Raw genomic sequence first — 26567 nt, forward strand, 5'->3', positions numbered from 1 at the left:
AGGACAAGCGCTTGGTGGTACAGGGCTCAATTTCCCTCAGCGGCTTGGTGCTGCTCCCATGGCCCCTTTCCCCACTCCCTGGGGGAGCGGTGCCAGGTCTGGCTGCCAAGTGCGTCCCTCCTTCCTCACCCCGCGCTCCTGGCTAGAGCTGACTGATGAAGGTGGCAGGAAGCAGGGCTCTGAGACCCGGTCACTCAGCCCCTCATCCATGTGGGAGCGTGGCGAGTACACCCTGCCCACCTCCCCCACATACCCGCCTGCCCTCACCCTTCTTCCCTTTGAGGTGCCAGGCAGGTGAGGCCGCTACGACAAACAGGTTCAAGCCACGTAGGGGCAGAAAAAGCAACAAGTATTTATTCAGGGCCCACCAGGTAGCAGGGACGAAATCTCACTTTGCTCTTACACCGACTGAGAAAGGTTGGGCGACTAGGTCATGCAGAGCAAGGGGAAGAGTGAGGACTCCAACCTCCGATGGTAAAGCCCCTGCCCTTCCCACTACACCCGCGGCCTCCCTTTGTAGAAGGTGGACGTGCGCTTTCTCCCTGAGAGCGGCCATCAGAGACCCGCCTCTTCCCACCTCTGGCCCTTGTCCTACCTTTGGATTGCCACTTCTATTTCTAGGACTCCTCAGAGCCACTCAGGAAACTGCTGTGGCCTCTTACAGACTTCCTCTTCCCCTCAGGAGCCCGCCAGGCTCCCGTGCCTTCCCCACAGTGAAACAAGGGCCACGCTGCCCAGCTGGGACCAGAGTTTGTCCACACAGAGGATGTGACCTCACGGAGGATGCCCAGCGAAACTTGATCAGTCACCACACAGGGCTTCAGCCCACCTCCCGTCCCCCTTCTCTAGCCTGACCCCAGCTGGTGCCCTGTCCTCACCCCTCCGCGCCTCTGCACCTGTTCCCCCTGCCTGCAATGCCTCACCTCCGACCCCCAGTTCTCCGCCTCACTCCCCTGCCTCCGAAGCTTGGTTGAGCATGCTTTCTCCTGGCAAGCCCTTCTGGAGACCACCCCGTCTCTGCTACCCCCCACTTTGTGCCAGGTTCACATCACCACCAGCTGAAGTATGTACCCCGGAGCTTTCACCATGCGGGCTGAACCCTGGCTCTGGGGGAGAAGCCCAGGGCTTACCCTCGTGTCCTCAGCCCCCAGTGCCTGCTTCCCAGCAGCTGCTAGACACACGTTCACTGTGTTTGAGGGTACCTAAGACCCTGGGAAAGACAGACTGGGCTTGCTGGAGAGAGAAAAGTAGGAGTGCTGGTAAGGACGGAAAGTTCATCAGGGAAAAATGAGGAGACTCTTAGGGATAGGCTGGGTTCTGTTGCAAACCTCTGGCTTAAAACAACAAAGGTCGGTTTCTCATCAAAGGTACATGTCCCTTGTGGGCCAGCAGGGGGCTCTGCTGATGACAGTCACGAGGGGACCCAGACGGAGCAGTCACCAAGTCTAATAGAATCACAGGGTCAGAGGGCAGGCGCCCTGGGGTGAGGTCTTGCAACAGCAACGAAGGGCTTTGGTTGGCCCCGCCTCAGCAGAGGGTGCCAAGGAAGTGCAATTCTCCCACTGCCGGGCCGGTGGAAAGCTGGGAATCCTGGATGGAGAGCCAAGGGTCCCGGAAGGTTCTTCCTGCTCCTGCTGTGAGAGGCAGCAGGGCAGCGCCTGGGGCCGGCCCCGCAGCAATGCCTCGGGCTGCCGGTTATCAGCAGGTGTATCTGCCTGAGCACCCAGTTCTCAGCCGGGCTCCCGCTCTGGTGTCACTGTGCTAGGGGTGGGGCTACCAGAGGAAACCACCAGGTGTTGCCATGGGAAAGTCCCTCCAACATTCTCTAGAAACATGGAATTTCCTGGTTTTAACCATTTCTTATCCAACCGCCATCTGGCAGTTGACCAGAACAGTGCAGACCTCTCCAGTCTCCTGGGACTTTGGGTGTCCTGACTGGGAAGGTGGCACACCTGGGTTCCAGGCCCAGCAGTCTCTGAAGGTCACGGGCAAATTTCTAAAGGTGTGTCGGCCTCAGTGCCTTCGAAGTCTGTAAAGCGCTTTCTTTCCAGTTTCCCTAGCATTTCCATACCTATTTTTCCAAGTCATCGACACAACCAACGGAGTAAACGTTACTAACCTGGGATGAAAAAACCGGGAAGGGATGTGGGCTGTGCTCAAGGTCACCCTGGAAGACATAACCTGGGTTCCAGTGTTTGCTCGTGGGCCTCTGCAGGCTCACTGGGAAGATGAGTCAGACCCAACTCCTGGAGCGGCTAGGCCTGGGTCCTGGACCTCCCTGGGGCTCCAGGGTGTGGGAACTCCGTCTTCCCAGGCGGCGCTCCACTTGGTTAACTTGCCCAACCTGCTCGGTTAACTGCGGGCCAAGTCCTGGACTTCCCTGCTCCGGTGGAGTGCAGATGCCCAAAGGGCACCCGTTGGCCGCCACCGCCGCCCAGCGTCGGGTCCGGCCTCTCTGTGGCTCGGACTCTGGGCCCGTCACCGCCCCTTGGGAACTCAGAGCATCCTTTCTCCTTCCTGCCGGTGGCTGCCGCCCCGCCGCCTCTGTCCCTTTAAGAGAGAGAACGAACACAATCAGGAAGTGTGAGAGCGCGGAGCCGGCTCCCAGCGCAGCAGTGTCCGTCCGGGGGCGGGCGGCCGGGCGGCGGGGCGAGCCGAGGAGGAAACCCTCCGCTGCAGCCCTCCCAGCTCCAGGGGTGCCACGGGCCCCTCCCGCCGGCCCAGCCTCGGGGTCCCTGGGGCCGCGGCCCATGGATGACAGCGAGCCCTGAAAGCTCGGCGGATGCCACGCGCTCCCACCAGCCTGCCAGGCCCACAGCCGAGATGGGGTGAGTGTGCCGAGTGGGCGGGGGGGGGGGAGGTGCTGGGACGGGGCGGCCGGCGCGGGGCGGCTGCAGGGCCGCTCTCCGCGGGGTGCCGGGCTGCGGGCGCCGAGCCGGAGCTCTCGCGGCCCCGTGGCGCCTCGCCCTGCCGCTTCTGGGATTCCCGGCAGTTTCCCGCGCGCCGTCCGCGGTCACCCCTGCAGAGGGCTGCTCGAGGCCGGAGAGAGGCGGGGACGGTCATGCAGGAGGAGAGCGGCCACCCGCCCACCACGCTCCCTTGCTGGGCTCGGCTTCCTAGCGCCGGCCGCCACGTTCAGCTTCTGCCTGCGTCCTTTCCTCCTGCCCGGCTCCGGGGCCTGCCCTCAGCCCACCTGCGGTCCTTCTCCCCGGCGCCAGGCCCGGGCGGTGGGGAGGAAAGTCTCTTCCCGGAGCGGCTGGGGAAATGGAAAGCCCCGGCGCGGTGGGGGAGGGTGACAGGCAGGAAGGGGTTAAAGGGCTGGGGCCGGTGGCCTCTGACGGAGGCTGAGAAGCACACTGCACCATCAAACAGCAGCGAGGGGTGCCTCTCCTCCGCCCTCCTCTTTCCGGTGTAGCTCAGCTCCTGGACTTGCCGCAGACAGAAAGCACAACAGACTCTCGCCCGGGAGCGTCTCTGCCTGATCCGCGGCTGCTCGGAGCGCCGGGTAAGTGCGTTTGGCCGCCGGAGAGCCCCCGGGAGGAGGAGGAGTGGCGGCGGTGGGTGGGGCAGCGGGTGCCCTGGCTCCGCCGCCCACCCTCCTTCAGCCCACCGCCCCCGAAGGACAGCAGCCTTCCCCGCACCCGGCGCTGAGCTGGGGGCCGCAGAGCTCGCACAGCCTACCGGATGCGCTCGCCAGCCGCTGGTGGGCACAGCGTGGCAGGACCCAGAGTCCTGCCGGGGCTCTGCCTTTTGCACAACACTGTGCATTCCCTCGGTCTGCAGCTGTGCGCTGCCCCCAGCCCCAGGGCCCGTGAGGAGGAGCGGCCCTGGGGAGGATTGTGAAGGTGGGGAAATCTGCTGTCCACTCGCTCGCCAGACTGGACCCCTTCCTTGGCCTTGGTTTCAGTGCGCTCTGCCAGGCTTCACATCCCCAGGCCTGCTGGCATCATGATTCTTCCTCGGCCTCTGGGGGGAGGGGGTGGGGGATGTATCTGATCAACTCATTCAAACTGAGCTATTATTACACTATCTTCAGGGAGTCTCTCTGCATCGCAGTTGCTTCTGGAAAATGCAAACACGAATACATTTTCTGAAACTAGGACTTGGCTACGAAGTCTCTTCAAGTGGCCGCTGGGCCAAGGAATTGACATTCTCAAGATTTGCATTTTAAAAAAGATTACAGAGAGAAGGTGCTTGAAAGCCAAGGAGCTGTAGGATTTCAGGTGTGGTGACCCTAGGGTTGAGAACCTATCAGATGTTAGAAGGTGAAGAAGCCCTGTCTAGTCCAGCCTTATTAGAGCGTATGTAAGAGGGAGTGGCCCTTCTCAAGCTCCTTCTCCCAGTCATCCCATTAAGACCAGTCCTGACCCTGTATTTCAGAGAGGATTTGAGTTTAATTTCTGGGGCTACACTCTTTGGAGCCAATTGCTTTAGAGGAACTGGCCTTTGGAGAGAACAGATGGAGGCAAAGATGGGGAATGGAGTTGTAGAGGGTTTCAGATTCTCCCCAGGGCTCCTGAGCCCTTGGATTTGATGGTGTCCTGCCCCCCGCCCACAGGCACTCACGGTGCGCATGCGCGCGCGCGCACACACACACACACACACACACACACACACTCGCGCGCGCGCACACACACTCGCGCGCGCACACACACTCGCACACTCCCTGCTGCAAGCGTGTGCGTTCCTCTCCAGAGCAACGCCGACCTGGCCACACGGCCACCCAGCAGCTGTTCGCTCACACCAGCAGGAAGTGGTGGGCCCAGGCGAGTGGGTGGGGAAGGGCTCCAGGCTCATGTTGCAATCCTGGAGATTTGTGGTGGTGTGGCTGACGCTGCCTGACCTGGGGCCCTTCCTTCAAGCACTATTTCGGCTTCCTGGGACAATCCCAGGCCTGGATGCCAAAAACCCAGAATTCTCAGTGCCTGGGAGAGGTAACAGAGAAAAAGGCCTGTCTCTGCAGAATGGCCTCTGGGGAGGGGGTTGGAGAAGACTGGGAGTGAGGACAGGTAGAGTGCCCTGTGGCGGGACAGGCGCAGGCTGTGGGCTGAGGGACCCAGTGGTGGCACTTCTTTTTGGAGAAGTTTCTTAACCTTTCTGTGCGTCACACTTCCTCCGTCCCCTCACCTCTGGAATGGCCACACCGGAACCCTTTGTGGGATGGTCTTGGGCGCAGCTCCCTGTCAGGCCACCCGTGTCCACCCCAGGTCAGGAATGGAATCCTAGACCCCAGTATGCTCTTTTTCTAGGCCAGAAGTGGCCAGCCAGCCAGGGGCAGGAGATGCAGAGCACCGTCAATTACCTATGGCACACGGACGACCTGCTGGGGCAGGGGGCCACTGCCAGTGTGTACAAGGCCCGAAACAAGGTAGGACACAGCCCTGGCCAGGTCCCCTCAGGCCCGGGGAAGTTGTTGGCCCTGTCAGCCCCTGGCGAGGCAGAAGCCTAGCACACTCTGGAGCTGGGGGACGCTATGGCTTTGGGAAGAAGTGTGGGGAGCTGTGAGGGCTCCTTGGGATGATGCTTCTGTCAGGCACACTTTGGGTCTGGAGAGAGAGCAAGACCCAAAGCCGGCATCCCAGGGAGGTGGCAGCAAATCTAGAATAGCGGAGTTGGGAAGTGGGACCTGTCTGGATTTACCCTGCCTTTGTCACAGCTCTGTACCGAATATATGAGAACTATTACGCAGTCTTGTCTCAAGAGCTGGAGCCAGAACAGGTTCGAGACCCAGCTTTGCTGCTAGCACCAGGGAGTGGCAGGTGCCTGTGTGGTTGTTGTCAATAGAGATGGTAATAGCAATGAAAACCATCCCCTGCACCTGTGCCGTCAGGTGCACCAAGCCCTCGTTCCCCTCCCAGTGCTTGACCGTCCCCTCCCAGTGCTGGACCAGGCCATGTTCCCTCTGAGGAGGGGAAGGAGCCGAGGGTGGGAGCCCCCAGCTCCTACCAGGCCATTTGGCTCATATCTGGCGTCGGGCAGGTGGGAGAAGCTACATGGAGGCCTGGGGGAGTAGCTGTGCTCCCCCGGGCAGGAGTGGGACTTATGTTCGCCCCCACGGCAGAAATCCGGGGAGCTGGTTGCTGTGAAGGTCTTCAACACGGCTAGCTACCTGCGACCCCTCGAGGTGCAGGTGAGGGAGTTTGAGGTCCTGCGAAAGCTGAACCACCAGAACATCGTCAAGCTCTTTGCGGTGGAGGAGACGGTGGGTCCAGTGCTTGGTCAGAGGGAGGGGGTCTTGTCCTTGACCCTCACAGGCTGGGAAGAGTCAGGTCACATAATAATGGTGACGTGGTCATGAGCTGGTCAGCCAAGGGCAGCAACCTGTAGCGTGGAGGAAAGAATGCTGGGGGGGGGGGGGTGCAGGGGTAATACAGGGGAAAGTTAAGAGGGGAAGTAGGGCCTAATCAAATAGGGCTTCCTGGAAAAGGTGACCTTGGGCTCAGGTGTGTGGGGTCACTGTAAGGCCGAGGAGGGAAAGCCAGGCCAGAAGCTGGAACCTAGAGAATGACGGCTTTTGGCTCTAGGCTGAGTCGCCCCCTCTTGAGAAAGCCGGTGCCTCCCATCGTGATGGATGGGCAGGAGATTGGCCTTCCACCCCGAGCCTCCGTCTCTCTGTCCCGCCCACAGGGGGGCGGCCGGCAGAAGGTGCTGGTGATGGAGTACTGCTCCAGCGGGAGCCTGCTCAGCGTGCTCGAGAGCCCCGAGAACGCCTTCGGGCTTCCCGAGGAGGAGTTTCTGGTGGTGCTGCGCTGTGTGGGTGAGCCCCTCCTGGACCTCCCCAGGAAGCCCCCTTCCCTGTCAGACCGGCCACAGGCCCTGCCCTCACTGGAAGGCGAAGTCCCAGAGGGTCTGACATTTCTGAAACAATTACCCAAACCCCGAAGACGTTCTGTACCTCCGAGGTTCTCCATTCACAGACCTAGGACGGACACTAGCGAATGGACGGAATCCAAGTGTCTGATTCCTGCTAATCAGCTGTTTAAAACCCCAGCTTAAAAAAAATTTTCTTAAAGCAGGTCATACACCAGTGTTCGTGGCAGTGTTGTTCACAATAGCCATAAAGATGAAAACAACCCAAATGTCACGGGCAGATGGAGGGATCAAATAGTATATATACATATAATGGAATACTGTTCATCCTTAAAAAGAAATGAAGTTCTGACACATGCTACATGTGGGTGAACCAGGAAGACACTGTGCTAAGTGAAGTCACAGGTACTATCTGATTCCACCTAAATGCGGGACCTAGTGCCGTCAACTCCACGGAGACAGAAAGAAGGACGGTGTGTGCCGGGGGCTGGGGGGCTGGAGGCATGAGGGTGACTGCTGAATAGGTAGAGTTCCTACTTGGGACACTGACAGAGTTCTGGAGGTGGATGGTGGTGATGGTTACACCACACTGGTAATCTACTTAATGGCCCTGCACGGCACACTTAAAACAGTCAAATTTGCGTTAGGTCTATTTTATTACAATTTTTAAAAACAAATCAGACAGGAAGGGGGTTGCCATCCTTGGGCAGGCAGAGAGAAATCAAGAGGCCCTCTTGATTTCTTAGAGAATCCTGGTGGAATCTCAACACCCATGTCTTGGGGACCCCCCCACCCCTTGTCCCGTGCCCATCTCTCTTCTCCTGCGTTTCCCATGACCTGTCAGCCCGTGTGAACTCTCTATCTGGACCCAAGGACAGCGTTCTGCCCCAAATAAGCCCCAGACCCTGAGCCGTTCCTGGCCAGGGAGCTAGCAGCCCTCCTCTCCCCAGTGGCAGGCATGAACCACCTGCGGGAGAATGGCATCGTCCACCGCGACATTAAGCCTGGAAACATCATGCGCCTCATGGGGGAGGAGGGGCAGAGCATCTACAAGCTGACGGACTTCGGGGCCGCCCGGGAGCTAGATGATGACGAGAAGTTTGTCTCTGTCTATGGCACTGAGGAGTACCTGGTGAGTGGGATGTTGGGGACCCCTGCCCAAGCTGAGGGCCCGCCCTTACAGCTAGCTGCCCATCAACTTGTGACTCTCTCGGACCCCCCCTGAGGGGCTCTGTTCAGTCCCCCTGCATGTGGCAAGATATGCGTCACCTCTGCCCCCCCTCCCCCAACCGGAAGAATTTATTCTGTTCTCTAAGACGGAAAAGGTGATACTGCAGCCTGCCTGGACCTCTCTGCTCGAGTGTCCCTGCCCGGGCCCCTCTGCCCAGGCCCCCTGCCTGGGCCTCCCTTGTGCAGTTAATTCCTTGCTATGAGCCTCACTGAGCAGGGGGCACCACTGGTCACCATTTTCCCCAGGGCCGAGGGTGGGCAGAGAGAAATGCTCTGGATGGGCTAACTGCACACCAGTTTGTGAGATGACGAAGGAGATGGTTCTGATAGTTCTGTTTTCACTGGAAGGTGGTGGAAGGAGGTCTGATGGATGGGGGCTCAGGCCCTTGCCCACCCTCCCCCTCCATGGCTGCTCCTGGGTTCTCTCTCCGGCAGCACCCCGACATGTATGAGCGGGCTGTGCTTCGCAAGCCCCAGCAGAAGACATTCGGGGTGTCCGTGGATCTCTGGAGCATTGGGGTCACCCTGTACCATGCAGCCACCGGCAGCCTTCCCTTCGTCCCCTTTGGTGGACCACGGCGTAACAAGGAAGTGATGTATGGTGGGCCGCGGGCAGGGAAGGAGAGGGGCCGGACCCTGGGCCTTCCCCACCGGTCCCGGCTGTGTCTGCTCTTCCTCCTCTCACTCTGCGGTCCTCCCCGGGGCCACCTCTGCCCAGGCTCCTTTCCAGTCCTTGGTCATCAGCCAGTCAAACAAGAAGCTGAGGCCTGCCCTGACTGATGGGAGAGCAGTCGTTTATCTTGGCTCAGTGCTCCCCTTTCGTGCTCCCTCCGTGCGCGTGTGGCTCACCCACCTCAGCGGGGGGCTCCAAGAGACATGCCCAAGTTTTCGGAGCCTGCCAGGGACAAAGATGGGGGGACGGGGCGAGGATGATTCGTGGGAAGGTCGAAACACCCACTGTCAGCTCAGGGGTCCAGCTGTGTGGAACCTGGATTAGGTTAGGGAAAGGGGAAGGAGACTGAGGGGAATGGGGGGAGGCTGTCAGGGAAGGCCGAACTTTGACGGGAGGGGAGGGGAGGGTTAGTGAAGGGGAGCACAGCGAGGGCAAAGGCGCAGAGGCAGGCCGGACTGGGGGAGGTGCGGGAAGGGGGTGGAGGAAGTGGGCAGCGGAAGGGAGCAGAGAGCTTGGCATTTCCAGGCTCCCTGGGAGCGGCGGGCTGATCAGCACCAGGGCTCTGAGAGCCCTCCAGGCTGAGCTTGCCATCCCTTGACGTGCGACGCGCTAGGGCGCCCGCTGAGCTGGTGACCCTCGGCGCAGGTACCGGATCACCACGGAGAAGCCATCCGGGGCCATCGCGGGCACGCAGCGCCAGGAGAACGGGCCCCTGGAGTGGAGCTACAGCCTGCCCATCACCTGCCGGCTGTCCGTGTGAGTAGCGACAGACCTGAGTGTGGGCCCCACCGCCCAGAGTCAGGCCCTACCTCAGAGGGCCCCTTGCGCCCCGTCGGCTCAGGCTGCCATGTTCCCGGGCAGGCCTCGGTTTTCCCATCTGGATGCTGGAACCAGTTCATCCAGCCCTTCCTCCCTATCCCGCCCTGGCCCGCCGCCTGGGTCCCGGCTCTTCGGGACATTCTCACGGAACGCCCTGGGACTTCCTCAAAGACGACGAGTCTGGGCCCTAGTGCCTGACCGTCTCCGTGTCCTGGGGTCCAGGGGGCTGCAGAGCCAGCTGGTGCCCATCCTGGCCAACATCCTGGAGGTGGAACAGGCCAAGTGCTGGGGCTTCGACCAGTTCTTCGCGGAGACCAGCGACATCCTGCAGCGGGTCGTTGTCCATGTGTTCTCCCTGTCCCAGGCGGTCCTGCACCACGTCTACATCCATGCCCACAACACGTGAGTGCGCGGGAGCGCGGGGCAGAGGCTCGAGAGCCTTCCCTACCCAGGCGGTCTGTGGGCTGTTTAGATAGGAGAGCATCCGGGCCCAACCTTAGTTTGGAAAATACCAGTCCCACAGAGTTAAAGTGACACAGTGCTTCTTGCTGCTGGACTCCAGAGATTCAGCAACCCTCCCCATGCTAACGTGCATTAGGAATCTGAGGGGTGCGTGTGTGCATGTGTGCGTGTGTATGTTGGCGATGTGTTTCCTAAATGTATTGCTCAGAGAACTCTTTATTTCTAAAATTCTAGGTGGATTTTAGTGGGAGTGTTGCCGGGAGGGGTGCAAAGGTAGAGGCTGGGTATTGGGGCTCCTGTGTTCTGTTCCTACTTTGTCCCCATCCACTCCAATAAGAAACGAGCTCTAACCTTTGTCTCTCTGCCCTTGATAAGAGAGGCAATCACCCGGTCCCTCCCTTTGAAAGCTGAGCCCTCTCTGTGGATGAAGACTGAGCTGGGGTTCGGGTCACCTGAACCCCATATCTTGCTGACACTTCCTGTCCTCTCCCTTCCCTCCCCCGGAACCCCTGGTGTGTCTAGGATAGCCATCTTTCTGGAGGCTGTGTATGAGCAGACCAGGGTGGCACCCCAGCACCAGAAGTTCCTCTTTGAGGGTCACCTCTGCGTCCTTGAGCCCAGCCTGTCAGCGCAACATATCGCCCACACGACCACAAGCAGCCCCCTGACCCTGTTCAGCACGGCCAGCGAGACCCCCAAGGGGCTGGCCTTCAGGGACCGTGAGTAGGGCCCACAGGCTGGATCTTTTCTCCTTCTCACATTCTATAAGGGGCAGGGGTTTATGATCCAGGATATTGATTAGTATCTTTTGTGGGTGTTTCTTGGGGCCCACGGGGTGCAGAAAGCAGATCTGGCCTCTCCTTCTCCCACACCTCTGAAATGCTTCGCAGTGTCCACAGAGCTGTGAAAGAAACTCCAACTGAAACAGGGAGATCTGGATTTAATATGATTTCCACAATCTCTGTGATGGGTGGGAAAGCCTCGGATAGTTTGGGTTGGAGGACGCAGGAGCCCAAGGTGCTGGAGAGAAGGGAAGGTAGTCAGGGGTCCAGAGTTTTATCTTCCAAGTTCTAGAAGAAGTATCGTCCCTTCTCCCTCCTTCTCAGGGTCTCCAATGCTGGGAAGGGGGATTAACCTTGAAGCTCCTGGGTACGAGGGTGGTTTTAGCCCATTTTCAGGCTCTTTCTGGGACTTTGGGCATGAGGCTGTATGTAGTTCTCCGAAGCGGACACAAGGGGGCAGTGAGGGACTGCAATTGTAGAGAAGCACATAGAGGGCGTTTATGTAGGCTTGGGGGGCGCTCTGCGCCGGGTGGGAAGCTGGCGGTGGAAGACAGGGTGAGGGTGGGCGTGAGTGAAGAATAAGGAAAGATGAACTTAGGGTTCGTCCAGGTCACACAGGCGGCCCCTTCAGACAGGGTCTTTGTCTGCAGCTGCTCAGGACATCCCCAAGTTCTTCCCCAAAGTGGACCTGCAGGCAGATTACACCACCGCCAAGGTGAGAGTGGGCCCGGGCGGCAGGGAGGGGTCGCACAAGTCGGGGGAGCCGGACTCCTAGCCCCGCGGCCTGTGTGTTGCAGAGTGTACTGGGCGCCGGCTACCAGGCCCTGTGGCTGGCGCGGACCCTGCTGGCCGGGCAGGAGTTCATGTTTCGGGGGCTGCACTGGTGTGTGTGAGTACCCCCGAGGGCTGGATGGGCAGGGCAGGCAGGGTAGACCTCTCCCACGCAGCCCTGGGGCCGTTCCCTCGGGCACCGTGCCCTCGGCCCCCTGGCGGAAGGGAGCTCTGACTCAGCACCCCTTTTGCAGGGAGATGCTCCAGGCTACGTGCAGGCGGACGCTGGAGGTCACGCGGATGGCCCTCCTCTTCCTCAGCAGCAGCCTGGGCACCGAGAGGTGGGTGTCCTGCCCGGGGCAGCGGGGCTGCGGCAGGTGTGAGGCTGGCTCAGACCCCTCAGCCCTTCTCTGTCTGCCTGTTCCTCACCCCCAATATTTCCAGCAATGCCCTTCGCCTCCCCCTACCTAGAGCTCCCACCCTCCCTGCCGTTGGAGAATACAGAGGGCACCCCTACCTGTCCCTCATCCCCCAGCCTGCCGGGTGACTGTACCTCCCCCCCCACCACCACCCAGGCACTTCAGGGGGAACGGGGGGCCCCATGGGGGCACTGCCTCAGCAGGTAGGAAGCCCCAGAGCAGCACCGTAGGTGAGGCCCTCATAGCCTCGGCCAACACCCCCCCTCCCCCCCGACAGGATGGGGATCCGGGTGGTCTCATCCTCCACGCTCTTCCTTCTGTCTCTGGGTCTTACACTGTCCTCACCTTTCCCAGCCCCGCCTTGGGGCTCCATGCCCGCCCGCGGCTGACTTGGGCTAATTAGGGGTGATGGGCCGGACAGAGCGAGAGGCTGGGGAGGAGGGGAGCAAGCTGCAGGGCCTGGAGATGAGAAGCAGGAAAACTTCATTGGCCAGAGCACTTCTGAGCAGTGGGCACAGCCCCCCCCAGATCTTGGAAGGCATGGCCTGGGGTACAGGTGAGAGGGGTGGCCCTGCAGCGCAGGGAAGCTGATGGTTTCTGGAACCTTCCCTACCGGGAGGAGGCGTACAATAACAAAGGAGCAGAACCTGTGCTGAACAGCTTGATGTCCCCACCCCTCTCGTCGCCTGGCCCCTCTCCCTAGGAAGGTCCTGGGAGGTTCCCAGCCGCGCAGCAGCGATTCTGAGGAGGGGGCAGATGGGGCAACAGAGGTGTGGGAAGAGGCGGAGGAGAGTCTCTAGATGACAGGGACAGAGTTCCTGGCCTGGCTGAGCCCCCTTCAAATGGTGGCAGAGATGAGGGGCTGCTCTGTCCAGGGCACAGAAAGGGGGTCCAGAAGGCATTTGGGGTACTTGCCCACTTGCCCTGGCCTGAGGACTGTGGGGAAGCAACAGGCCAGCCCTGGGGCTGGAGTCCTGGGTCTGCTGGCCGCCGTTTCTCGCTTTCTGGACCCCAGCCCCCTGGAGGTATGGCGTATCTAGAGAGCTCAGGCTCAGCGGGGTGTCTGCTTCGAAGCATATTCCAGCCTCCCTCCCGCCAAGGAGCAGGAGGAGCTCCGGGCAGAGGGTCAGAGGCCCAGTCCAAGCTCTTCACTTGGGACCTCAGGCCACTGTTCTCTCTCCTAGCCTGAGCCACTATTTCCTTGTTTTCAAAATGAGAGGACTGGATGATCTTGAAGGCTGCCTGCCTCTGACGCTTTGCAATTCCGTTCTTTTTTGAACATCCTCAGATCCGTAGATTCTGGAATCTGAGGTAATTTAATGAGCACCAGGCATAAAGTGGCTGCCGTTGCCCAGCCTGGTGACTCACCTCTCGCATAGTGCACTCCTCCTGCCTCGGGCTCCCCAAGCCACGCTCCCTTGGCAGAGTGTCCTCGCCTCTGTCCTGGTGCTCCCTGGTCCTCCTCGCAGCTGCTGCCCTGTGGTGGCACTGTTCAGCAGCCGGGACTGGTTCAGGAGCCCCCATGCTTCCCCCACCACCACCAAGTGTATGTCCATGCTGTCCAGCCAAGCGCCTGAGCTCTGAGGTCCTGTTTGATGCCCACAAATACGGAGACTTATCTCTCCGTTATGTACTCGAAGGTCTGAGTCTTGCAGAGTTGAAGTGACTGACCCCAGATCCTGCAAGACAGACGAGGGGGCAGCTAGGACTGGTGCTCAGACCCATCTCCCTGGCCTCCCTGCCCAGCTGGACTAGACAGCCTCAGCTGCTTCTGCCAGCAAGCATTGCACACTCTAAAATCCATTTGTTTGTTCACTAATTCATTCAACAACCCCGTATGAAGGAACTACTGTGTACCGAACACTTTGCGAGGTACTGAGGATATAATGGTGAACTCCGGCCTTTGTGGAGCTTCTGATTCTCCCCCTTCCTCTCTCCTTCCCCTCCCCCTCTGCCAACACCATTCCCAAGCCAAAGCACACGGGATTCTTTCCCTGATTGTGATTGTGGTAGAAATGGTATATGCTAATTGTAGAAAGTTAGAAAATACAGATAAGCAAAACCGAAATAAAAATACCACATCCTTGCCACCCAGAGCTAGGTTGTGGCGCGGTAAGTAATAGACGTCCTTCTAGATAGATAGTCTTCTGCTACGTGTATTTAAGTATATGTATATTAACCGACGTGAGATTTGATAGTACTTGCACTCTTATGACCTGCTGTTCTCAGCTAATGAGCTCTCCAGCCCCTTGCCCATGCCTTTTCATCTCCTCTAAAGTCATCCATACTCAAAGTTCTCTAACTAGCCCCCTACTTTCCTTTTCTAGCTGGTTTTATCCAAACCAGGCTCCAATCCAAGACCACACTTTGCGTCTAGTTGTTATGTTCCTTAAGTCCATTTTAATCTCGACAGACTATCTCTCCCCTCCCCCCAGACCCCAGCATTTTGGGGGGACAATATCCATTGTCCCACTTTCTGAACTCTAGGGACTCCTCTACACCCTGTGGGTTGTTTTTTTTTTTCTTCTTTCCCAGCATTTCTTATAAACTGAGAGTTCTCAAGGCTAGATGGATTCAAGTGGAATATTTTTTTGGCTAAATACATCATAGATGACACCGAGTACACTTCATTTCCTCCCACCATTGGGTGGGGACAGCCTGATTCCTCTACTGTGTGGTCACATTTTCCCTGTCCAGGCCTGAATCGTTAATCATGGATTTTAATGCCTGCCCAAGCGAATAACTTCACTGGGGGCAACACGATGCTAATAGTCCAGGTCCCAGAACATTATTGGCTAATATTCCATAAAATACAGCTTTTCCCTTACTAGAAAGCTATTGGTTATCATGACATACAGTTTCTACTGGAAAGGAACTTCATTCTTTTCCTTTAGTTATAAATATTCCTAGTAAGGAGTTCATTAACAGTCACCTTGCTGCATGGACTCATGAATTTTCATAGCTTCACATTGTTTCCATCTGCCTCCATCTTTCTTCTTTGCAATGCTCAACAACGGTACGACTTTGGTGAGTAGGGGCCTCTTGAGGTTGGTTCCTCTGATCCAACCACAAAACTCCCCAGGTACCCCCAGAAGCCAGCAAGCCTGTCCCAAAGATGTCATACTCCTCGTGTGGTCGCGGGGCTGTGCCTCCCGATCCCCCAGCCGTGTCCTTTCTCTGTCCTTCCTGGAGGTTCAGCAGTGTGGCTGGGATGCCTGAGATGGAGGAGCTGAAGAGAGTCACGGAGCTGAGGTCCAAGCTGCGGGCTGTGAGTGAGGCAGGGGTGGGGTGGGGGGGCAGCTGTAAGAGCAGAGCGGGGGGGCAGTGGTTCACCTGGGCTGCTCTCAGAACCCTGAGCTGAGGACCCCCCGGGGGTCTGCCCTTTTTTTCTGTCTTCCAGTTGGCAGAGGCCCTCTCCAGATGTTCCTACAGTATCACAGAGACCCAGATGAGCCTGAGCAACCTGAGCTCTGAGCTGGTGAAGAACCGGGATCAGGTACATGCGGACAGAAGGTCTGTGGGATTTTCCTTCTTGGTGGGGTGGGGGTGGGGGCAGGGGCGCACAGCTCAGAAGGTCCAGTAGTCGTTTTAGGAATCAATCAGCTTTCTCCCTTATCTTGGCAAGGGTGCTGGGCTATGGGGTAGTGGTGTGGGATCCAAGAATGTACAAGACCCTCCCCTGAGACTGGCCAGAAGGAGGAAAGCATCTGGGGTCCTGCGCCCTTCTGGGAGTTTAGAGAGAGAATTAGAAATCCTGGCAGGTGCAATAGTTCTAAACGAAAGAATAATTTCGTTCCCTTCCTCTTCTGAACCCTTGCTCTGCTCATTCCCTGCGTTGGCCCTCCTACTTCTATCATCTCATTTAATCCCCAGAATGCTACTACTGGTATGCCCCTTTTGTAGATGAGGAAGCTCACTCCGGGAGGTTAATGTGCCCTGAGTCGCAGCCGGTCCATGACAAATGACAGTGGTAGGGCTTCACGTCACGTTTGCCCACCTCCAAAGCCTATGTTCTTGGCCGACACCAGAGATTTACAGCCTTGAAAGTCTCATTCAACAAACATAAAAATGCCCGCCTGCCCCCCTCACAACCCGGTGTGTGGGGCCCGGCCCTGACCAGTGTGGCCCATTCTCCTCAGTACCTACTCTAGTCAGTGCCAACAGGGATCCCTAACCAGGGCCTTCAGTTCCGAAGTCAAAGAGCTCTGAAAACCATAGGGTTTTGTTTGTTTGTTTTGGCTGCAAAACCTGATCTCAGTCTTCTGACATGAGTCTTCTTTTAGTCTATGTATCCCACTTAGAGTGGATATTCTTACAGTTCTCTAAAAGTTGAGTGTATTGGACAAGGGGTACCACCCTAGACCCCACTCAGGCTATCCCACAACATAGCCTATGTCTGCTGGATCGCCTTTCTAGAATCATGACAATTCTGAATTTGGGACGTATCTGGCCTGAGTCCTTTGGATAAAGACTGGATTTGAGGTCTCATTTACCCCAAGTTCTCCAAAGGACAGGTGCCTGGGACCCAGCTTGGGCCCAGCCCAGAATCCAGCTCCAGACATAGCTGAGATGGGGTCACTGGGAGGAGCTTCAAGAGGGGAGTGGAGCTAAACAGGCCTGAGGGTGGGGAAGAACACCACCCCATACACACACACTCAATATCTCAACTGTTTGTATCCAGCCCAAAAAGGGGAAGGAAGAAACACTACTGACCTTGAGGTGAAGGTCCTTGAGAGGTCATCTCCCCACATCCGTCTGCCTCCAGGCAGGACTGAGGACCGTGGATTCATCCATGTTTTGTTTTATTTTATTTTATTTTATTTTATTTTTTAAAGATTTTATTTATTTATTTGACAGAGAGAGCAAGCACAAGCAGGGGGTGGAGGAGAGGGAGAAGGAGGCTCCCTGCTGAGCAGGGAGCCTAATGTGGGGCTCGATCCCAGGACCCTGAGATCATGACCTGAGCCAAAGGCAGATGCTTAACCGACTGAGCCACACAGGCGCCCCTCATCCATGTTTTAAACAGGGGTTTTGATTCATTATTTAAGCACCTTCCATGTGCCAGGTGCTGGAGAGACCAAGAAGACCCTACTTCTACTCTCCCTGGGCCACCAGGAGAGAGGCCTCGGCTCCACTCCCATCCCCAGCAGGCTCTGCCGGACTCCTGTCTGGATTCTGTTCTCAAGCCTTCTAGCGTAGCAAAGGCCATTCTCCTGTGGCCTGTCCTGCTTGGCTTTTTGTCTGTTTCATCTTTGACTAAATACCTGGAGTGTGTGTGTGTGTGTGTGTGTGTGTTTGTGTGTGTGTGAGAGAGAGAGGGAGGGAGGGACAGAGACAGAAAGAATAAACTTGGGAATCAGTGGTGGCTGGCTGGCCCCACGGCACCTCAGAAAAGCTTAGGGATAGGAGAGTCACCCCTACTCCCAGACTGGCCGCCTGAACTGTGGCAATGAGGCTCCTTCTGCAGGCAGACAGCTCTCTGTCGTCCCCCCCCCCCACCCATCGCCAGCCATGTCATCCCCTCCCTTCCCCTTTACTCTGTGCTGTTTGATTCTCCCCTTGCCTGGTCCCTGTCTCCTGCCCACAGCATCCAGCAGATTCAGTGTTGTTTGGACAAGATGAACCTCATCTACAAACAGTTCAAGAAATCCAGAATGAGGCCAGGTGAGCCGTGGGGAGAGCAAACTATCCTGGGAGCTCTCCCTTCCCCCCCTTCCTCCATCCTTCCCTCTGCTCATATCCGGCTGTTCGGACCATCCGCGTGGCTGCTGGGTGCCCACCGTGAGGCACCAGGGTGCTGCTGGTCTAGGGCAGGGTCCCCGCCTCCAAGCTGCCTGCAGACAGTGAGGGACGGGAGGCCTGTGCCTATTGCCCTGGGAGAGGTGTAGATGGCATGCGTGGGGGGCTCAGAGGGCCGGAGCCTGGCTCTTCTAGGAGGGGCGGCCCCTGGAAGAGCCCTCACCTCTGCAGAGCCCTTTACAGTTTGAGGGACATTTCCCTAGCCATTGTGTCTTGGGCTCATTGAAACAGCCAGGCTTTCCAGATAAGGGAGGGTCTGAAGACATATCCTGTAGTCCCTGAGCCAGCTACTCCGCCTGCACTCTCTGCTTGTCCTCACAGAGGACCTCCGGGGGCAGGAGCAGCTCATTTACAGGCTCAGGGACGGGCAGCTGCGTGCCCATGGTGACCGCCGTCATGCGGCACGGTAGGATGGCACCCAGGGGTGGGCTGGGGTGCCAGCATGCTGGGAGACCCCAGTTGACTCTTGGGATTGAGGGGCTCCCACCCCGGGAACCAACCCTCTCCCTCCCCAGCCATGCCCCAAGCTTCTCCTGATGTGTGGACTGCAGGCCTTGGGCTTGAGTGCCAAGTTCTCCTCCAGCTCTAGGATTATCGGAAGAGCCCTGTCCCATAGACACAGGGTGCCAGCAACGTACCTAACTTTGAGTTCTCCAGTAGCCATAATTCAAAAAGTAGAAACCAGCAGGTGAAATTAATTTTCATAAGACGTTTTATTTAACTCAATATATCCAAATTGTCATTTCCACATGTGATCAATATAAAAAAAATTAAAGAGTTTACATTCTTTTTTTGGGGGGGGGGGCTAAGTCCTCACAGTCCTGTGTGTATTTGACACTCACAGCACATCTCTCTTCTGAAGCTAATTTTTTAGCAGACCGAACTGTCACCTTACCAAAGCAATAAAGCTGCGTTCTTCGGGAAAACAATATTTTACACTGCTCCAGTTTTAAATTTTTAGTTAATTGAATTAATGAAATTAAAATAAAAATTTGGGCCAGGCGCTCAGTAGCCACGTGTGCCCAGTGGCCGGTGGCTGGAACATGCAGATCTAGATGATCGTCTGTCCTCGGGAGCCTCGGTCCTGCCTCTGGGGTCTGGCCGTGGAGGGGGAGAGCAACCCAGAAGCCGAGAAAACAGAGACTCCCCCATTCCTGACGCCCCGCTGGCCCCCTTTGCTGTGATTTTCAGAGAACCTCAGAGGCTTTTTTGCCTCCCTCACTGGGATTCCATCATCCTAGCCTCACCCCCCCCACCCCCCGTCTGGGCATCTCCCATGCGCTGGACCCCGTCCTCTGGGCTGTGCATGATCTGCACTTATTTAATGCCTGTAAAAACCCTAGGCACCGTTACCCTCCCCTGTTTATACATAAGGAAACCGAGACCCTGGGAGGTTAAGTAGCCCAAGCAGTCCTGGTCCGGAGGCTTTTAACCACTCCGCCGTACAGCCTCAAAGAGTTTTGCTTCTATCAGTCGGCAAGACTGCTTCATGAAGATTAAACACAGAAGGAAGAATAACCCTTGACAGCTCACCGCTGGAATGTTGAAAGATGCCACTCCGAAAAATACTTCCTGGTTTTCTCTCTCCCCGCGCACCCGTCCTGGGTGTTCCATAGGATGGATGAGGAAGCCAACTCTGTGCGGCAAAATCACGTGTCCGCAGCCTCCCGCGGCTAGGAGGCCGCGCTGGGACTTGCAGCTGGGATTCGCCAGTGCTCAGCTGGCTGAGAGCAGGGCCCAGGACGAAAAGCCCAGGGCGGGGGTTCTGCTCTTAGGGAACTGGGCGGGAGGCAGCAAGGGAAGCCTCTAGCCTCTAGCCAAGGGAGGCCCGTTCCCTCGAAGCCCAGCAGGGGGCAGCATCTCCCTAGCGCGGTGAGCATCAGCACGCGGTGGCCAAGGCAGAGAACCAGCACTTCGGGCCAAAGTGGTCCATGCAGGGGAGGTGGGGGGTGAAGGAGAGGTGCAGGGTGGTGGCCTGGCTTATCCAGCTCAAGGCTCCAGAGCCCCCAGCTGGCTCTGCCCGCAGCTTGAATGGTCCGGAATGGGGCCCGCAGGCTGCAGGCTTCAGTGCCTCTGGGAGGGGTGTTGGATGAGGAGCTGGGGCTGACCGCACATCCTTCAAGGCCCACTCATCCACCACTTCCTACCTGAAATGTTCCCCAAGTACTCCTCTCTCCAGCCCTAGCCCCAGGATCCCTGCGGCAATTTCTCTGCAGCTTCTGTGGCCCCTACTTGGCATAATGCTTCCTGTTTGACTCCTCAGTCCTTCCTGGCTCCACTGAACTGTGAGCCCCCAGGGCCAGGCCGAGCTGTCTGCATCCTTGTAGTTGTCCCCAAACCCTCGTGGCATTCTGTTTTGTTGACTGATTGGGCAGGTGACATCATTCCTCCCTGTTTCCTTCAGGGCTTGGCTACAACGAGGAGCAGATTCACAAGCTGGATAAGTGAGTAGCCTGTCTCCCTGGCAGGTGGGGGAGTGGGAGCGTGGGGGTCCCCAGGCAGGAGCCATCTTCTGTGTGATGCAGGGTCCTGCTCCCAGGTTGAAGTTGGGCAGAAGCAAAGCGGGTGACTGTGTCTGGGGTAGGTTATCTGGGGCCAGGGGAAGGAGACTGGGTAGCTGACTCTGAAGCAGGCTTGATGTCATTGGATTTATTTGCAGCACGAACAAGATCGTGTGTCGTATTTCTTTCCCTAACTGTCCTCCCTGATTTACCGCTCACTGCTTCCTGCTCCTGACCTTCGCTGTGCTCCTCTCTGCTCCCCTGTGCCCTAGACACTCATCTTCCCGGAGGTCCTCCCTGATTTAAATGATTATTTGGAGACTCACTCCCCCAGTTCCATGCCCACCCCTGACCCTTACACACTCTCTCTCCCTCTCTCAATCTCCAGAAGCATCTCGCCTTCCCTGTGAGGACTGGGCTTGAGTGTATCTGTTCTCTGAGATCCCCTGGTCCTTCCACATCTTTCTGTCCCTGTGTCCTGTGTCTCCACCGCACTGACCTCCCCATTTCATGTGTGTGAGCCTCAGTTCCTCCTTGTTTGGAGACGTAGCCCTGCTGGGGATGCCAGCCCTCGGAGGAGGTCTCCTTGGGATGCTAGGCATGGACGCAGGTGAGTCTGGCTGCTTATTTCTGTGCCTTGGTGTTCCTGTCTTTTCAGAGTGAATTTTAGTCATTTAGCCAAAAGGCTCCTGAAGGTATTCCAGGAGAAGTGTGTGCAGAAGTATCAGACATCCCTGGTCACGCACGGCAGGTGGATGAGGTAACAGTCTGGCCCTCCTTCCTGGGCTCCCGGACCCTGGGGCCCTTCCTGGTCTGGCTCTTCAGGCTTCAGAGAACCCTGGGATTTGTAGAGCCCTGATTGAAGGGAGATGGTCGTAAAGGAAGAAAGGCAAAAAAAAAATTGTGTGGTTTTATGCACCTGGGTGATTTCTGTACATTAGCTTATTTAATCCCACAATATGTACCCCATGCGGTAGATGCTATCACCGCACGTCCCAGATGAGGAAACTGAGGCTCGGAGCACAGGTCTCATTCTCAATACCACACAGCTAGTTAAGTAGCAGACCCACAACTAGTATTGGGTATGACTGCCTCTAAAATCTGGGTTCTTTCCATGTTCCCAGGTGGGTATGTTGGGAAACCTCTTCTCTGGGGAGAACACAAGATCCCTCTGGGGTGAGGCCAGGCAGGTTTATAGACTTCCAATGGTCAGGGATGCAGGGGCAGGCAGAGGCCCGTAAATAGAAGCCTCTCACACTGTCCCCTAGAGGAGATTTGGGTTTTTCCTTCTCACATGAGCCCCTCTCTCCTTCCTCTGCCTGTGGGAATACTGGCCCCGCCTGAGAAGAGAGGGCAGGTTCCCAGGCCCATCTGACCTGTGGGCTTGTTATGGGGCTGAGACCCAGGCACTCACCCACCTTCACATTAGAATACGGCATCTCCACCCCTAACCCACCCCAAACTCTGATTTAATTGGTGTGAAGTCAGGCTTGCATATCAGCATTTTAAAAGCGCCTCCAGGTAATTCTAATGTGTAGGTAGGGGAGGGAATCAACCACCGGCTTGTCTGTCCTCGGATTGGTTTCAATGGGGAAAATGTTCCTGCTCCGTCCCTCCGCTTAGGGAAAAAGAGAATTCCTAGAAGAGTCCTGACCTTGGTTTGTTCTGACAATAGGGTGGCGCCCAGAGTAAGCGCGCTGGGCTGGGCTGTCCTCTGCCTCTCTGGAGCCTCGCCTGGCCCCGTGCTCGTCCTCCCCGGTGTGTGTGCCAGGCTCCCCCTGTGGTTCTGACGGGACCCTCGGCAGCCTCAGTCGGAAGTGTCATCCGCATTCCCCCCGTGGGACGGGGAGGGTTGAGGGCACACCCGGGGGGGACAGAGGCAGCGAGGGAAGCACATGCCCGGGACCCCTCAGCTCCCGCTTTCCCCCATGTCTGTGTGGTGACCAGAAGGACAGCTGGATTGGCCTCCGGGAAGAGGGAGCAAACCCAGCTTGGATTTTTCATCTGCTCTCTCCAGGAAGGTGCACGAGACCAGGAACCATTTGCGCATGGTCGGCTGTTCTGTGGCTGCCTATAACACGGAAGCCCAGGGAGCCCAGGAGAGCCTCAGCAAGGTGCGAGAAGGTCAGGGCCACGGGCGGGCGCCGCTGAGAGGAGCCGGGTCGGTCAAGCACTCTGGGGGCGTGGGCCCACTCCCCTGCCTCTGGGCAAGGCTGCCCTTGACCAATTCCCAGCACGCTGTGGCTAGGAGGTCTCTGACAGACAAATGTGCCCTGAGGTGGGGACAGAGAGAATGGAAGGCGCTTCCTGGCATTCTCAGACTGAAGGTCACTGCAAGGACAGAGCTTCCAGAATGCCAGGACATCTTCCTCATGCCCCGGGTAGCCGAGGAGGTTCCAGGCTACTCCGGAGAGAGGCAACGTGAACCCTCCTCTCTGGAAAGAGACCAACACACAGGCGGCTTGAGAAGGTTGCTGCTCCAGTCGCCCGCCTGCAGCCCCCGCAGCAGCCCCGGTCCTTCAGAGGCCGGCTGGGCTGCCCTGCCCCTTCTCCGAGGCTCCTGGCTCACACTGGGCCATTGGGGTGTGGGGTAGATCCAGAGGAGAACCTGGCCGTCTGGACCGTTAAATCCAAGCACAGACAAGGGAGGGTCCCTGGGGCAGTTGCCGCGCAGCATGGGAAGCAGGGGCCTGCAGGAAAGGCTCGGGCATTCTGGGGGCGCCAGGGATGCGGGCGGGGCGCTGTTCTGTTATCCTTTTCTTACCCTTACTCACGCCTCCCTTGCAAAAAAAAAAAAAAAAAAAAAAAGCACACCTGTTGGCCCATCCCGCCTGACAAAAGTGTGGCTTCCCTTCAGATCCTTGACTGGTTATGTCACCAGCTCCTTCAGGACAGAACAAAGGACGCTCAGGTCTCACCACCCCCGACAGCCACCTATCCCAGCCCTGCACTGACGGACCTGGTTCTCCAGTAAGTGCTGGAGAGAGGGGCGTGTGCGTGCGTGTGCGTGTGCGTGTGTGTGTGTGTGTGTGTGTGGGAGTGGTGGGAGAGGGGGTCGGGTGCAGAGGTTAGAGCCCGAGGGGTTCTGCCTCAGGCCCCGGAGGCAGGAATAGAGAGTCGGGGTGGCGGGCTTCCTGGGGAAGGGGGCCAGCAGGACAACTTCGGTCTCAGCCGCAGACGCCTCTCTTGCCTCTGCCTGGGACAGCATGCAGGAGCTCTGTAAGGAGATGAAGCTGCTGGCCTTCGACCTTCAGGACAACAATCGCGTCATTGAAGGGTAAGGAGCTCCCACTGTGTGCGGGGAGGGCTGATGACAGGTGTCCATTCCCCGGCCCGTGTCAGAGCTTTGGCCTTGTCCCCATCCCTGTGAGGGGTAGGCTTTCACTCTAGTCTTGAGGATGTGAGCCTCAGTGCAGTCAGAGAGGGGGACTTGGAGGGGGACATGGAGTAGTGGCCGCGTCCTGCTCCCTGTGAGCGTGGACTGTGCCCCCCACGCCCCCCAGACCGACTCCGGCCACCTTCGCTGCCGTCCGCAGAGCGCTGCTCTTCATCCCCGAGTCACACGCCAGGCCGCTGTGGCGCGGAGCTCGGACTAAGTGCCCGGGGCCTGGGCTCCTCGGGCCTTGTTGGGCCCCGGCTGTGTGTATAGGCTCCCAGGGCTGCCAGGCTGCAGGCCCAGCCTCACGGACTCTGGATCACACCCCCGTTAGACTCCCCTTCTCGGGGGGAGGGGGGGTCCTGGAGAGGGCGCAGGGAGTGTGCCTCGGGGCTCAGACTTTCGGATTTTTTGCACCAGTAAAATTCACAAAAGAAAGCTGGGGAATAACAGTGACCAACTTCTCATATAACCAAGTAAGCACATTTGAAAGGGGAAAAAAATCCTGCCATCTAGTAGTCGTGCTTTATATAAGCACATTTTTTAACACCAAAAAGGAGGGACATAATCTCAGCCTCAGGGATGGTCCTTGCCCTGAAGCTCAGTGGCCTGTTTGCGAACGTACACACTTGGGCGTGCGTGTGCATGTGCGCTCACCCCCACAGCCTCCCCACCGTCCTGTGTCTGTCGCCTCCCCACGGGAGGACCCATGGCACAGTGGAAAGAATCTGCAGAGACTCCAGCAGGGTTTGACTCCTGACTGCATGACCCTGGGAGGTTTTGCTCGGCTCTGGAACTCAGTTCCCTCCCCCTGTGAAATAGGAATAATGATCTCAAGCTCCTGGTGGTAACTAGGGTTGAACTAGGATGAGATATGCCACATGCTGGGGAGGGGAGGGGGCGCAGAGGGAGGGGCTCACCAAATGCTAAGTGTTCCTCAGAGGCCAGGCCAGTCTGGAACCCTGGAATTGGGGTTAAGAGCTAGGGAGCCAGGGGGCACCTGGGTGGCTCAGATGGTTGAGCTTCTGCCTTCGGCTCGGGTCATGATCCCAAGGTCCTGGGATCGAGCCCCACATCAGGCTCCTAGCTCGGCGGGGAGCCTGCTTCTCCCTCTCCCTCTGACTCTCCCCCTGCTCATGCTCTCTCTCTCTCTCTCTAATGAATAAATAAAATCTTAAAAAAAAAAAAAAAAAAAGAGCTAGGGAGCCGGGAGCAGAGCCTGTGGTTGTCCCCAGAGTTGCAGAGTGTCCTTGGGCTGAGGAGGCTCCCATGGCCCCTCCATGTCCCATTCCAGCAAGGGGAGAATCCGGCCTCTTAAATACCCGCAAGGAGGAGATTCTTTCCAAAACAGCCCTCATGGGCAGGAAGTTCTAATTTTAGTGCCGACATAAATTTTCCTTGCTGTGATATGGAGTCTATTTACAGATAGTTCAAAACTTGATTTTAGTGAATTTTTACTTCCTTATTCAGAGCTGTAGCCAAAGAGCCTACAGAAATTATCTGAATTCCTCCTCCCCTCCTTTTGACCTTGTGGCCACACTGGATTCACCAGGGGAGCTTTTTTTTAAGAATGCAGCTCCCAGGTCTTGCCTCCAGAGACTCTGGGTGCCAACAGGGGTGGGGGACTTTATAAACCCCCCAGGTGATTCCACCATGTAGTCAGGGAGAAGAACCAGAGAGTGCCTGTCGGGGGTCAAGGACTCGACGAGGGGATAACTGAAGACTTGAATGGCTCGGTGCTCCCCACAGTTGAGTGTGTTGGGTCCTGGGTGTGGCCCGCAGGCTTCTCCGTGGGGGTGGGAGAAGCTAACCTGCAGCTTTCCTTACAGGTTAAGTAGGCCCCCGTCGGCTCCTGACTCCTGATCTCTGAGCTCCGTGGGGTGCCCGACATCCGGAAGCATTAGAACCATTCAAACACTGCTGTCCTGCCTGCAGTGTGGGACCTAACACGGATGCTGTCTGGTCCCCTCTCATCAGCCTACCTCCCTCCTGGCCGACAGCTGGGAGCCATCACCAGCATTACCTTCCACTGCCTCCCTGCCTGAAGCAGCACGGCAGGACCTGGGGCACCGGGCCGTCCCTGTCAGGACCCACTGCCTGGGCTGCCCTTGGCGTCTCCCGCAGGCTCAGGCACATCTCGGTCGCCCCGGCCTGTAGAGCTGGGGAGAAGGGGCTCCAATCGGCCCGCCCACCCCCCTCCTCTGGGTTACAGGGCTTCGCTTCTCAGGGAACAGAAGAGGAGGCCTCTGGGGGTTTCCCTAGGATGCTGGGTCAAACAACCTCATTTCGGTCTTCCTTCCTCTTAAGGGGTTTCACGTTGAACATACAGCCCTGCCCTCTCCTGTGATTTCTGAGGGTCCCCGCTCTCGGCCCCGGGCATGACAGAGCCTGATTTTCCCTCGACTCTTGGTCTGGCAGAGCCTGGCAGAGTTGAGAGAATGGGTGGTCCAGGCCAGGTGCTAGAGCCGCGGGCACCTCGCCTTCCTCTCTCCTGAGGCACGGCCAGGCTCTGGGAGATGCAGCCAGCCGCGGTCACCGGTGAGCACAGGCCTGTAAGTCCAGATAAGAGGCCTGCGCCTTCAAGAAGTGGAATAAACAGGGCCGTCTTCTCTATTTCTGAGTGGCTCTTGCTGGGTGGTGTCTGTGAGGCAGGGGAAGGCTCTTGGCGGAGTGCGCTTGGCCTCCCAGCAGGGCTGGGTGGGAATCTGTGACGACAGGATTGGGAAATGGAGCCGGGACTGGTCACTTCCTGATCCCTGCCTTTCCCCTAAATGTGCCCTAATTTCAAGGAAGAGCCCTAGGAAGATGGCATCCTGCTGGGAGGGCTTGCCTTCCCATTCCTTCTCCTGCCCCCAGCCATTTGGGGGAGCTGTCTAGGGGGGCTGGGACTGGGGGAGAAAGGAGATCTCTCTTTTCTCCCCCCTT

The 26567-nt window shown here is 57.6% G+C and overlaps 1 protein-coding gene and 1 long non-coding RNA gene across 12 annotated transcripts; one reads left to right on the forward strand and one right to left on the reverse strand.

The window, feature by feature from the left end:
* Positions 1-332: 332 nt before the first annotated feature.
* LOC118526183 (uncharacterized) lies at positions 333-3496 on the reverse strand. 2 transcript variants are annotated; one of them, XR_013449944.1, is made up of 2 exons: positions 3363-3496; positions 333-2550 (listed from the first exon to the last, which is right to left on the reverse strand). It is a non-coding gene; the product is annotated as an uncharacterized LOC118526183 (long non-coding RNA). The 2 variants fall into 2 exon arrangements; XR_004912501.2 differs by having other exon boundaries at positions 3194-3406.
* Positions 2545-26255, forward strand: IKBKE (inhibitor of nuclear factor kappa B kinase subunit epsilon). Of its 10 annotated transcripts, none has more exons than XM_036077196.1 (22): positions 2545-2828; positions 3416-3505; positions 5250-5368; positions 6062-6202; positions 6628-6757; positions 7761-7942; positions 8476-8636; positions 9359-9469; positions 9755-9934; positions 10517-10713; positions 11427-11491; positions 11574-11665; positions 11802-11888; positions 15159-15234; positions 15367-15479; positions 17554-17630; positions 20170-20209; positions 20925-21026; positions 22284-22380; positions 23124-23236; positions 23472-23543; positions 25472-26255. In XM_036077196.1, exons 1-22 carry the CDS (start codon positions 2783-2785, stop codon positions 25503-25505), a joined length of 2325 nt encoding a protein of 774 aa, XP_035933089.1. In that variant the 5' UTR covers positions 2545-2782; the 3' UTR covers positions 25506-26255. The 10 variants fall into 10 exon arrangements, 7 of the variants coding, with proteins under 7 accessions (XP_035933089.1, XP_035933092.1, XP_035933091.1 ...); XM_036077199.1 differs by having other exon boundaries at positions 15165-15234; XM_036077198.1 differs by having other exon boundaries at positions 11574-11659.
* The last annotated feature ends 312 nt before the right edge of the window (positions 26256-26567 follow it).

This window comes from Halichoerus grypus, chromosome 7 (genome assembly GCF_964656455.1).
Source record: "Halichoerus grypus chromosome 7, mHalGry1.hap1.1, whole genome shotgun sequence".
NCBI lineage: Eukaryota > Metazoa > Chordata > Mammalia > Carnivora > Phocidae > Halichoerus > Halichoerus grypus.

Coding starts and splice junctions, on each gene's coding strand:
- IKBKE (XM_078078311.1), top strand. CDS start 2,783: ATGCCACGCGCTCCCACCAGCCTGCCAGGCCCACAGCCGAGATGGG. Junction 2,829..3,415: donor AGGCCCACAGCCGAGATGGG/GTGAGTGTGCCG, acceptor TTTCCGGTGTAG/CTCAGCTCCTGGACTTGCCG. Junction 21,027..22,283: donor ACGCACGGCAGGTGGATGAG/GTAACAGTCTGG, acceptor TGCTCTCTCCAG/GAAGGTGCACGAGACCAGGA.